The sequence below is a fragment of the Melanaphis sacchari genome, unplaced genomic scaffold (assembly GCF_002803265.2).
Source record: "Melanaphis sacchari strain LSU unplaced genomic scaffold, SCAv2.0 Contig50_pilon_pilon, whole genome shotgun sequence".
NCBI classification, from domain to species: domain Eukaryota; kingdom Metazoa; phylum Arthropoda; class Insecta; order Hemiptera; family Aphididae; genus Melanaphis; species Melanaphis sacchari.
The window spans coordinates 2726985-2739918 of NW_020271344.1; the positions used below are offsets into that span (position 1 = coordinate 2726985).

General features: G+C 26.0%; 2 protein-coding genes across 4 annotated transcripts; one reads left to right on the forward strand and one right to left on the reverse strand.

Moving 5' to 3' along the window:
- Positions 1 to 923: 923 nt before the first annotated feature.
- LOC112599333 (beta carbonic anhydrase 1) lies at positions 924 to 9559 on the reverse strand. Its single transcript, XM_025346194.1, has 5 exons — positions 9369 to 9559; positions 3751 to 3835; positions 3039 to 3178; positions 2072 to 2311; positions 924 to 1450 (listed from the first exon to the last, which is right to left on the reverse strand). The coding sequence occupies exons 1-5, from the start codon at positions 9459 to 9461 to the stop codon at positions 1241 to 1243; spliced, it is 768 nt and encodes a 255-aa protein (XP_025201979.1). The 5' UTR covers positions 9462 to 9559; the 3' UTR covers positions 924 to 1240.
- Positions 9069 to 12036, forward strand: LOC112599332 (putative tRNA pseudouridine synthase Pus10). Of its 3 annotated transcripts, none has more exons than XM_025346191.1 (2): positions 9069 to 9240; positions 10480 to 12036. In XM_025346191.1, the coding sequence occupies exon 2, from the start codon at positions 10482 to 10484 to the stop codon at positions 11889 to 11891; it is 1410 nt and encodes a 469-aa protein (XP_025201976.1). In that variant the 5' UTR covers positions 9069 to 9240; positions 10480 to 10481; the 3' UTR covers positions 11892 to 12036. The 3 variants fall into 3 exon arrangements, with proteins under 3 accessions (XP_025201976.1, XP_025201977.1, XP_025201978.1); XM_025346192.1 differs by lacking the exon at positions 9069 to 9240 and adding an exon at positions 9680 to 9824; XM_025346193.1 differs by lacking the exon at positions 9069 to 9240 and adding an exon at positions 9833 to 10125.
- The last annotated feature ends 898 nt before the right edge of the window (positions 12037 to 12934 follow it).

The following is a 12934-nucleotide window of genomic DNA, read 5'->3' on the forward strand; positions in this document are numbered from 1 at the left end:
ATGAGCATTATGTCAAACTCAGAACTTCAATCATTAATAGTTCGATTACCTACGTGGCTATACGCCTTTTCCATGTATAATTAACTAACGTATCATAAAAATAATAATTCACAGATAAAATTTCAATTTGCAATCATAAAAATTGATAAAAATAAATTATACATACCTAGACTCATGAGCATTAAATTCTATTAAAAATATTTTCTATGGATAATTTTTTTTTTTATTTAAATTCGTTGTCTTGTTAAAAACGATCCTTTTAATTCGTAAAAATTATAAATTTAATTATTATAGTTTTAATTCTTGATATAAAATTAGTTACGTGCACATAATCCATGGGTAAAAAAATTAATTACCACTCAAGTATAGATATAGAATATATACAAGTACTATACGGTATACTGTTTAGTAATATGAATTTATTCGAATCCCTAATAAGTAATATTATTGACTTTAAAGTTTAACCCCGAGGATATTAAAATAGGTCCGTATAATACTTAAATGCTATATTATACATGATTTTATAATAACAATATGGGACAAAAATAATACTTATTTCAAGATGATAACCTATGTAATATAGGCACATTTATAAGGACCCTTGATGAGTTGACTTATTCGCAGTGGAAAATCTGTATTCTTCCCGCGCGACAACCGTGACTAGGAAAAAACATGTAAAAGAATACACCATGGTGTGGAAAACCACGACAAAGAAATGACTTTGCTTTCTCTTTCACGCAGCATCCCGGCTGGAGTTTTCATGCTCTACTTATCTAGCGCATTTAAGAAACAATGCTCAAATCATGGACGGCTGTTCTATAATATTTCCCTAACATTAAACACTGTATATGTTCGTCGTTTCTCTTGTATTTTATTGGTGACAAAATAATATTCACAAATATTATACAATTTAAACAATGATAAAAATTTAAAAACAATAATTATATATATATAAATACACATGAAAAATAAAAATAACGTTATAGATGGAGATCAAAATCTCTTTGATTAAAAATTAACAATAACAGTTAGATATATATAAAATAAAATTAAGTACGGTGATGTGTATAATTGTTTAGTTGGAATGTTCGTTTTGGAATGTATGCAAAATATTATAGTAATTTTTTTGTTTTAGTTTTAAATTTTAATTAATATTAAGCACCAAGTTAAGTCTTCGTGTGTACGTGTGTTTGTGCGTCAAATATATGTGGATGGATGTACCTATATACTTCACCTTATCTTAGCAATAATACTTAGAAACCTCTTCCACTAGTTTATCCACATTTTGTTCGTTTATTTCAACAAATTTTTTACTCTGTCTACTAAAATAATAGATATCTCCAGTATATATGTCAAACCAAAGAGCATGTATATGCAGGTCATACGCCTCTAGACGCTTCCTAAGGAAACCGTAGCTGGCAATATTTTGCATCTGCTGTAGAGTATTAACCTATAACATACACAAATACACAATATTTCGATATATTATTATCTACTTGATAAAGTGCTAAATAAGATTATTTAAAATCATATGATACTAAGTTTTAATAAATATATTAAATTGTAGTAGTTCATAGTTGAAATTTGAAAAACCAGTATACTATGAATAAAATATAAATAAAAACAAAAATATTAATTATTCACTTAAAATTATAATAACTATAGTACGTAAGGTAATTGTGTCTAATATAATATTTTAAGTATGTAAATTTATGTATTTATATGTTGAATAATTATAATATGCAAAATTATTGATTTATTGATTAAAAAAAGATCGTTAAGTATAACAATATTCTAATTCCATGTATAAAAAAGTTAAAAAAATTTATCTTTAACTATTTAAAGATTTACTAAAAATATCAGTTCAAAAAAATATATATATTAATTACTAATAAGATGTATAACAAATTTATTAATTTAAAAAAAAAAATTGAAACGTATATGTATATTAATTTATTATTAAGATATATTATTTAGAATTCAATATTTTAATTAAGAATAAATAATATTTATACATACTTAAATCTTAAAATCAATATTATAGTTAGTAATATATATATGTATATTTTACCTGTGATAATTTATCCGTGACAGAAAATTTATCTTCCGGATCAATGTAAGCAATAATTCTGCGTAAGGGTGTCTCGGCCTGAAAAATGAGTGGTGTGTCAAAGCCTGCTGCTTCTAGCTGTTGATACTTTTCCAGAGATGATATTGCGTGAGTACAGAGCCATGATCGGAGAGGTGACATCCGGCGATTATCGATGCTAGCAAATTCCGTGTCTCTGAGCAGGTGCAACAAGTTCATTGCCTAATAATATGTTAATATATAATTATTATAATAACAACAGCACCTGGTATAAAATAAATTATTATTATTTATTTTTAATATAGACTAACGAAAAAAATAAAATTCAATCTATTGTTATGTTTTAACACATAAATTTTCTCAAATTTTATTTTTATTCCTACTTAAAAATGTATTAATTATTATCAACGTTTTCTATATCACAAAACACATCACGACAAAACTTCATTTAAAATGACAAGAGACAAGAGTCATATGATTGTATGAAATACAAAGCGAGGTGCTTAACAGATTTTATAAAAATGGCCTAAACGTATAAGCTTCTAAAATAATACAAATGATTTTTCAAATAATCGAAAATTAAACATCTTATTTTTAATACCAAGTACCTATGATTTTTATTCTACAGTAAATATAATCAATAAATAATGCTTAAAATTTTAAATGTTGTATATTTTGAATTAATTATCAATTGCAAAAAAACTTTAATTATGTTAAAATAGATACATATTGATTCTGTAAGCTTAAATGATTTATCTAAACTATCACAGTATATTATTACTAGTATATACGTATACATTTAAAACGCATTTAATGAATTTACAATAATGTAATTAGGTATACTGTATTGGTTCTATAGGAAAACAAGTGAGAGTTTAAAATTAATTAAACCTTAGTATTAAATGAACAATTTTTATTTATTAGTGCTTATTTTTAAGAATAACATTACTTTGCAATCAGAATGTCCGCAAACGATCACATGCCTTATATCGTTCAGTATACATCCTAGTTCCAAGGCAGCTGGTTCACATGTAGTATATTCATCTAGGAAATGTTGAGAATGTGGAATCAAATTTCCAGCATTTCGAACTAAATATCATAAAATAAAAATTTGAAAGTTGTATATTTTTACTATTACAATAGCAATTAAACATGTAATTTACGTAAATACACAAATAACTTATTAATTATCAGTGTTATTTATTTAATACAATTAATATGCAATAATAGGTTACAAAATGAATATTAACATTTTTGTCAAAATTTTATTAATATCATTATATTTAATGTATTTACATACATTATTGTACAATGTATATTATATTACATTATTTATTATTAAACCCTTATTTTTATATAATATTTTTACTGTCAACTACTCCTATAATGTAATTTCCCAATTAAAAATATTGTTTGCTTTTTCATTTATATCGATGTAATACAGTATTCTTTTTTTAACAAACGTGCTTATTGTAACATTCATTTGCAGATTTTATATTTTAAAAAAAATAATAAAAATAAAAATCCGGTAAAATTTTGAATAGGTATATAAAAATAGTCTAAAATAAAATTAAAGATTTTAAACGTAATATTAAAAAATAAGCAAACTACAATTTAACTTAGAATGTATGCTGCTCCTAAATTATAAAACATATACTAACCAATGAACATGTCACCAATATTAGTTTCAGTAAATCGGGCTGGTAACATACGACTGTCCATACAGGTGAAAAATAAAGCTTTAGGCTGAAACATAAAATAGGTAATAAAATTAAACGTCAATATTTTATAAAAATGTATTATTTATAGTTACTAGTAATTATTAATAAATATTAATGAAAATATTATAAAAACAAATAATAATGTTTTATGTTAATGAATAATCGTATTACATATTATAATATTTTATTTATGCATACCAATGAACTAAAACCAATGTTAGTAAAAATTAACCATACCACCAAATATGTTATACTTCTTTGAAATTATAAAAATAATATATTAATAAAATTATAGTGGGTAAATAAAATATTTAGTTAATAATAATTATATTTTTAACTGTGAAGATTTAGAACTGCTCACCATAACAGTATTTTACCGTAATAAAATATTAAAATTTATTTTAATCGTTATGTGATTATTTATGTTTAACATTCGTCAATACAGCAGTATATATTCTGTTTAGCTAACCTCATTTCATCTATAAATATCAAAGTATATTAGTATTTAGTACTTAGTTTTAATTTAATATAATATTGTTCTATACGCTTAAATGCAGTAAAAAAAAAATTTCAGTAGGTAAACACATATCTCAATTAATAATTAAATAAAAAAAAATTTTATGGATAATATAATTTTTAATTTTAACAGAGAGGCTATCTGCAAGGTATCACACATTTGCATAGCGTTTGTGTTCGATAATAACTTATTTCTAACTCGTTTATGTAAAATGTTATTGTAATTAATTATTATGAATGTAAGTTTATATATATTATTTTTCAAACTTGAAATAAAATTATACTTAACATAAATTTATCGATTGTTAAACACACACTGTGTGTAAAAGCTTAAGACAATTAGCTGATAAAGTCTTATTTTTATTAAACTACCTAAGCAATTTAAATGATTAAATTTTAAAAATTATTAGCTAATAATAGAATGTACCTACAAAATACTAAAATACAAAATTTATATTATGAATGAGTAATTGAGTTTCTGAAAAAAATAAGCTATACTGATTTAACATTTAGAATATAAAATATTTATAGTTAAATATTACATTTTATTTTTGTAATTTTTAATTACTAAATCATAATTTCACTTTTATTCTGGATTCTATAATATTTGTGCGGAGCGTAAATTTATAGAAAAATGTATATACAATTATAAAATTTTATGACACAGTTTTCACTGTTGTAGGTAAACCTGTATAATATGAATAATATCACCTTAGAATATATTAAAAGTATCACACGAGTAACAAAAATAATATAAATGATGATTTTACTAACGATATTCCCAACGAACATAAAAAAACTAATAATAAACTTTTATCTTATTAAAAACAGAGATAATTTAACAATGATACGATTCACAATTATTACTAATGGGTAAAAAAATACGAAATTATGGTTGTCTACAACTAGCACAAATTGATGTTATACGCATTAATTTATATTTACTCACCTATTCATATCTATAATTACATTTTATTATTTAAATTTGAAAGTAATATTTATAGATAAATTATTGAATCATAAAATTTGAAAAATGATTCTGGGTAAACTAAAATATTAAAACTAGAACTTTGAAATGTGGTTAGAAAAATTAAAACAAGTTATGAATAAGATTTGTTTAAATTTTTTTTTTTAAACTATCCTATATCAGTCATAATATTTTTTAAAAACTAAAATAAAATTATTTGGTAAAAGCTAGCTAATATAATCTGAAAAATTTTAAAAATATTTTGGTGAAATTTATAAATTTTTAGCCGTTTTAAAGATGATTAGGTGATTGTTCAGAAGTCTTTTATAACCTTAAGTGTACATAACACAAAGTTTAGTTTTCTGTCTCTCATACATGCCACATGATATACAAAAAAAACAAGTTCAAGAAGATTAAAAAATTTATAAATTATTGTAAAGTCATTTTAAATTATTAGCGCTAAAACTATTTCTATATAGATACAATTTAATTTAAACAATATACTAAAGAGCATATATTATTTTTAAAAATGTTTCTTAATAAAATATTACGCCAGTTAATTACGATAATTTATCTAAAAACAATAATCTATATTCTATGATCATAGTCGTACATTGAATTTTAAGTTAAGGAGTAAAAAATGTACGTTAAACTGATCGTGGTTGTGTTTCTAAAAATTACTTCACATTCACTATATTTTGTACTTAAAAATAAAATATAATTGCCTAAATACTATCATCTTTAGTTCCAACTTATTACATGTTAAATTAGTTAATAAATTCAATAAAAAAAATATATATAATAATAATTAATAGCTTTATGACTCTAGCTATATTTTTAAGTGATAAACATTAATATATTTTGTATAATTACAAAAGTAACTATAATATTATAATTCAATCATTATTGTTATTGTTTTGATACATTATGTGCCTAATAATAGACAATACTATAGTAAATAGTACCTTGTTAAATATAAATAATACCTTTAATAATACCTTGTTATAACAGCATAAATTGAGTTAAATTATATTAAATTAAGATTAAATATATATTCTCATGTATATTTAAATAAAAAAAAAATCTCTGTATAAAATATACTTGCAATTATTAAATTAAATAATAGGGTTTCTTTATTCTCAAAAAAAAAATGGGATGAAAAATTAAATTTAAAATTAATTTATACTTTTTTATGGTTTCTTTTGTTTGACCCTATTATACAAATTGCCAATTTGAATTAATGAAACAATTGAATACCGATTTTGCGAAACCAAGCCAATCTAATACCAACATATTATTATAATATAATATTGTAAGTTTATAAAAAAAAAACAAATCAGAGTGTCAGACTGAACTCAACTTATAATATAATTCGTGAAATAATGCAAGCCATATTCAAAAAAACAAAAATAATAACCAAAGGAGCCATTCTACTGCTTAGCAGGTGTCGAGTATAATACCTCATCATTAAAAAAGTCACTTAGGTAGATGTGAAAGATTTAAATTTAGTGATAAAGCATTGCATACCCTGCATATACACAGCTCTGAGCGGGAACAGTTTGCATGGAATATTTTAAAAAATGTTTTATTACGTATATACAATGTGATTCATCAAGCATGCTCATCCATAATTTTAAGGATAATAAATTTGGAATAGATGGAGGGATGGGATAGTTAAAAATCATAATAATTATTAAATAATATTAATGACCTATTAATAGAATGGCCTTCGTTTAAATATTTTAAAAGTTTCTCTATACAAAAAAATGATAATTTGAGTAAAGCTTTTAGTATAGCTAGTTTTTTTTTTTTTTTTTAATTAAAAAAAACATTTTAGAATTTTCTATTACATTTGCAAGCCTTGGGTATTAAAATGAAAATATTATGAATTTTTAATTTTAAAATAATTCGTGAATGTTATGGTTTTAACGAATTTCAAAAATATTTTAACTTTAAGTTATTATAAAAAAATTTCGATTTTGTATTTTACTAAAAATAAAATAAATGATTTCAATAGCTAAAGAATATACCAAGCAATATATTTTGTAATATAGACTGACAAACCATTTTATTTTGAATCGTTTTACTCGGTTAAAAATTTATCATTAAATTTAAATTTAAAACACCCATAATAATGATGACCCACTAGACACCTATTTTTTTCCCCAGTTATAAAAACAACTACCGGAAACTTTTTACTTTTTACCCTGAATATTAATTACAAACAATTTTCTACCAGAAACCATCTTTAAAGTTGAATATCAATTAATTTTTACTGCTCCAAAAAGTGATAATGAACACTTATGACATATATATCACTATAAAACTATATCTATATTCATCGCTCTATTCAGAATCTTTTATATCTTATATAATATGATAAAATAATTTATTTTTATAAATCATAGTTGATTAAGACTACGTATGAAGACGTAATTTTTGTAATACCTATCAAATATTCAAATACTATTCCAGAAAATTTCGAATTTTTATGAATAAAAATAAAAATGAATATTTAATGATTATGAATACCCAATTAACAATACGCATCCTTTGGGCATAAATGAAATTACGAAAATATAATCGCATCAATATTTAACATTTCAACTTTGTTACGCATTGGAAAAACTTAAGTATTCAAATATCATCGACAGTTCTATAGTTTTTAATATATCGTTGTTCATAATATGTTTTTAATAACTATTATAACAAAAACACTAATTAGATACTACTAAGTACTATATTGTATATAGGTATATAATAACGTCTATGAAAAAATATCAACTTTTTTATTTGATTACCTTTATTTATAACACCTTCCTAACATATATGGCAAAATACTATTGATTTTGCATATAAAACAATATAATATAGAAAATACAAATATTGATTGGAACATAAAGTATATTTTTATATTGATACTTCATTATAGGTACAATCGTTGATTTTATAATATGTTATTATAAATTATAAAATAATGGTACGATATGCTATTGTTTATTAATGATTTATACGTTAATTAAAAAAAAAAAAAAAATAGCAATATGCGAGCAGAATACCCAAGTAGCTTTCACGGCCTATTTAATTTCTGGCAAAAACGATAGAGTTAAAAAATATACCAACATAATAATTATGAATATACAGGGGCGCCGTCTCAACTAATTTCAAAAGTGTACCAATAAAGGATGGCTGCGCGATTCTTTTACTCCGCAGAACGTGGGCCACTTAAAAAAAAAGAAGTTTTGTGTCACCACTCGTCACGCAAAAAAATGTTCAACCTTTAACAATAACTAACAGGTAATTAATACCATTAAAGCCAATCGTTTGCCCCTTCGTAATGACATGACGACAAAAATGCTCTAGAATAATCATATCGAATTTAGATATGAATAACTATAAAATATTATTGAAAAATCGAATAAATATTGGAAGTACGGTTGAATTGTATCTGTTCCAGCCACAGGAAAGTGAGAAAACCCTGCCTACCACCAGAACACACGACGCTTGACTCGCTGGGTAAGCCACTGCTACGGTTCACGCATAGATTATTTTATTATCAACGAACAAAAAAGACTATAGTCGAATAATTAACAAAAAGCAATAAATAAATGTTGATTAATTAAAATTATGTTTCCATCTCGAAAATACGATTATTACGAAATACCAGCTGCCAAATTGCTGCAGCGCCAACACGCGGGCCGTTTTTACAAAATATATCGATATCGTTGCGTCCTGGCCACACTGAGTCCGACATGACTTTCGTGAAACGATAAGCGCGCACGCCGCACGTTTTCTGATGATAACCCGACGGTGGTTTTTTAATTTTTTGATATTCCCGAGTGGCCCGTGGTTCGTCCTACGTCGTTTCAGCAGCAGCAGCAGCAGCAGCTGACCGAGCCGACGACTGACAACGATCAACGACGAGTGACGAGACGATTACAAATCAGGTAAAGCGTGTTTAAGTGTTTTAAATTAACGTAGCGTTTTGTCAAATCATCAACGTTCAACAGCCCAAAACCGTGCACTCAAAGGTTCGCGCCTTACGGACGTCCGACGTCGATCGCGTTGACCTTACCTCCGGGTTGTTTTTCACTTGGATGAACTGCTCGACCATTTTCGCCCTGTTCGTTCGCCTGTACTTCATTATGCCCCGAAATATCCGGTCCATGTCGGTCGGGTCGCGGCCCCGCTCTACGTCTGACCGCTCTGTCACTGACCGCCGCACATCGCTCGAGCTCGACTTGCCAGCGACTGTTGCCTTTGAAAAGTTCGAACGCGATCGGCGGCCGGTCGCCGTACAACTTAATGCTGTCGTCGCCGGTCGACCTCCCGACGCTCAAGGGCGTCCGCCACCGCCGCCTCCGCCCGCCATCATAGTTAATTACGATTTAGCGCGCGCGCTCGCGCGTACTTGGTACTTACTACTTGCCGCGTGTTATACAACGCGCGCGAGTTCTATTCAATTTCGAATAATTAATCCGTTTCTTCTCCCGCGGCCGCGTAACTCGTAATACGTGTTTAAACTAAAATGGTAGGTAACACTACTCCGAGAACCAAACGCCTGTTAACTCGCGAATTCGCGAGTTGGCTACGATGAAAAAAGCATTCCAATTACTGTACACTTTATTCGTAAATATCGCGGTGCAGGCTGTGCATGTTACCATCGAGATTCGTCTGAGACAAGTCTATGTGACGCGTGTAGTCTGCCCGTCAGAAAAATAACAGTCTGAACCACATACTAGTGGCGATTTTTGAAAATACTTCAAATGAACGACTATAATAATAATGTATTGAGATTCTGGTTCTATTTGAATTAAACGGCGTATCATTGTGTGTGTGCAACATTATTGAACATTAGACCTTGATAAGATTTTAAAACTAATAAAATTAGAGTTTTGTCTTCTAAGTTCTTAAATTAATGTTTAATTATTTTAACACCAAGAATACTAACACAAAAATATCTTTCCCTTAATAATATGTCAAGTTTATAGATAAATATATATTATAATATTATACCTATTTTATAAGTTTCAAATTAATAACTAAACTTAATTCATAAATTTTTAAATATAATAGGCACCAATTTTTTTTTTTTTTATGATATTTGATATTCAATATGTTTATTAATAAGAAAATATGAATAAAATTAATTATTTTGACTTATACAAATGCATTATTCTTTTCAGACATGACAATGGAACAGAACGTAGAAGAAATTCAAGAGAACTTGTTAAAATTTGGTTGTTGTCGAGTATGTGCAGTTAGGCATCTTACAAAACCTTCTACCATAAATGTTAAGACATTAATTACTGCATCAGAACAAGATCATGATGAACCTAAACGTCTAAAACAAAATCCTTGTATAGCATGTTTAGGATTATTTCAAAGTCCACAAAAAGATGATATTATTAATAAAATAATTTCTTATCTAAAAACATCTAAATATGATTCAGATACATTTAATTTAGCATTTAATTTACCCATGTGTACTATTATTCGTGGGCACTCAATTGCATTATATGTGTCAAAAATGAGAATAACATTCAATCCAACAATTCCTACAGCTTATGTGTGTGCCAAAGATGCTTGGAAACTAATGGCTGAGGACGCTATTGTAAAAGCTACTGGTAAACGTTTTGATGTGCATTCACCATTGCTAGTTACTGTAGATTTTCATTATGATGATATTAAAGATGAATGTGATTGTTTAAATGCAATTATTAAATTAAGTAACAAAAATTTACAGAATATTTTATCTCAAATGGATAACAAAGATTTTGTTAGTCAATATGGTGAAATGCCATCAGTACCAGAATCAACAATAGAATTTAAAAGTGTAGGTGCTAGACATGAAAGTGTATATATTGCAGGTCGTTATAATAAGTGGTCTAGGACCCTTTCTCAAACACCTTGGATTGTGGATCAAGAAAGGAGGTTAGAGAGTTCAGTTGAAGAAATAATATCTAATCCAATTAAAAAACATGCATTGGCTGATGAATTCAGATTCTCATCTTCTGGTAGAGAAGACATTGATGTCAGAATGTTAGGAAGAGGAAGACCATTTGCCATTGAATTAGTAAATCCAAAACTAACTAAATTCAGCTATGAAGTATTGAGGGAAATTGAAAATGAAATAAATACAGATCCACAAGTAACTGTTACACACTTGCAAAATGTTGTTAAAGATCAATTAAAAGAATTAAAATCTGGTGAGGAATTTAAAATTAAAGTATATAAGGCCCTATGTTATGTTGAAGGAGAGTTACCAGATATGGAAAAACTTAACAACTGTGCCCCTCTAGAAATAGCACAGTATACACCAATCCGAGTATTACATAGAAGAGCTAATATGGTCAGGCCTAGAACTATACATTCGATAAAAGCTGTAGCAACTAAAGTTGGTAAAGATAATGGTTGTTCGTTTTTCAATGTGATTTTATCCACCCAGGCTGGTACATATGTAAAAGAATTTGTACACGGAGACTTTGGACGTACAAATCCTTGTCTCAGAACAGTTTTGGAAAATGATACAGTTGACATATTAGCTTTGGATGTTTTAGACATAGAAATTGATTGGCCTCCGCCTGTTAAGTATTAATTTAATAGTGACTAATATCCTAATTTACTATAAATACATTTAATAGGTTAAATTTAACCTATTCTGAATTACTAGAAATGATTTTTTATACTTTTAAAAATTCTATTAAGATTATTAAATGAATATGTCAAATGTTAATATTGTGATAAATAAACATATAATGTCTTCAAAAAAATTAACTATTGTTAAACTTCTTATGTACAATTTTTGTACAGTTCCAGGTTATTTAATTTTCCAACTGAAAAATATATATTATATTAAATTTATATAGTTGACTAATGATATAAGTGATGCATACTAATATTAATATATAGTTTAAAGAGAAACAAGTCTTGTTAAAAAAAAAAAAAAAAAAAAAAAAGGTTTTTTAAATAAAAAAAAAAATAAAAAACCCAAAAAAAAAATTTTTTAAATAAAAAAAAAAAAAAACAATATAAAAATATAAACATCTTAAATCTAAATAATACTTTAAATCAAACATTTAATCTTAATTGTATAGATCTTAAAATAACAAATCTTAGTATAATGACTAAATATTAGTGTAATCGATGTATTATAATAAACTTGAGATGTACCTACAATATTATTTCTATATTACACAAATGCTAAATAGCAAATCTATGTACCGGATTTTTACTACGATTTATTTATAATTAATACTTAAGAATTTTTAGAAAAGATAATAAACTTAGTTTAAGTGATAATTTGTTTCATGTATTTATTTTATAAATTATGCGAAATCTAAAAAAATGAATAATTTAGGTATTTATAACTTATTTTAAAATAAAAATATTTAAAAAAACGTCACTTTAACATAATTTACAATCATTGCAACAAATTCATAAATATGTAAATTTTTTCTAATATTAACTATAAATAAAATGCAGTAAGAATCCTGTAAAAAAAATTGCTAAGTTAAGTAAAGTATAAAATAAAGACAACATGTGAATGTAACATCCTCATAAATCACTTTTTTTAAATAGTGAATAAAAAGAAAATCAAAATATAATTTTTAAATAATTTCTTTAAAACATACCCAATGT

Excerpts from the sequence above, each read along its gene's own strand:
- LOC112599333 (XM_025346194.1), bottom strand. The coding sequence starts at position 9,461 with ATGGACCGGATATTTCGGGGCATAATGAAGTACAGGCGAACGAACAGG. Across the intron at positions 3,179-3,750 it reads TATTGGTGACATGTTCATTG|TTCGAAATGCTGGAAATTTG; the intron begins GTTAGTATATGT and ends TATGATATTTAG. Across the intron at positions 2,312-3,038 it reads GCGGACATTCTGATTGCAAA|GCAATGAACTTGTTGCACCT; the intron begins GTAATGTTATTC and ends ACATATTATTAG.
- LOC112599332 (XM_025346191.1), top strand. The coding sequence starts at position 10,482 with ATGACAATGGAACAGAACGTAGAAGAAATTCAAGAGAACTTGTTAAAA.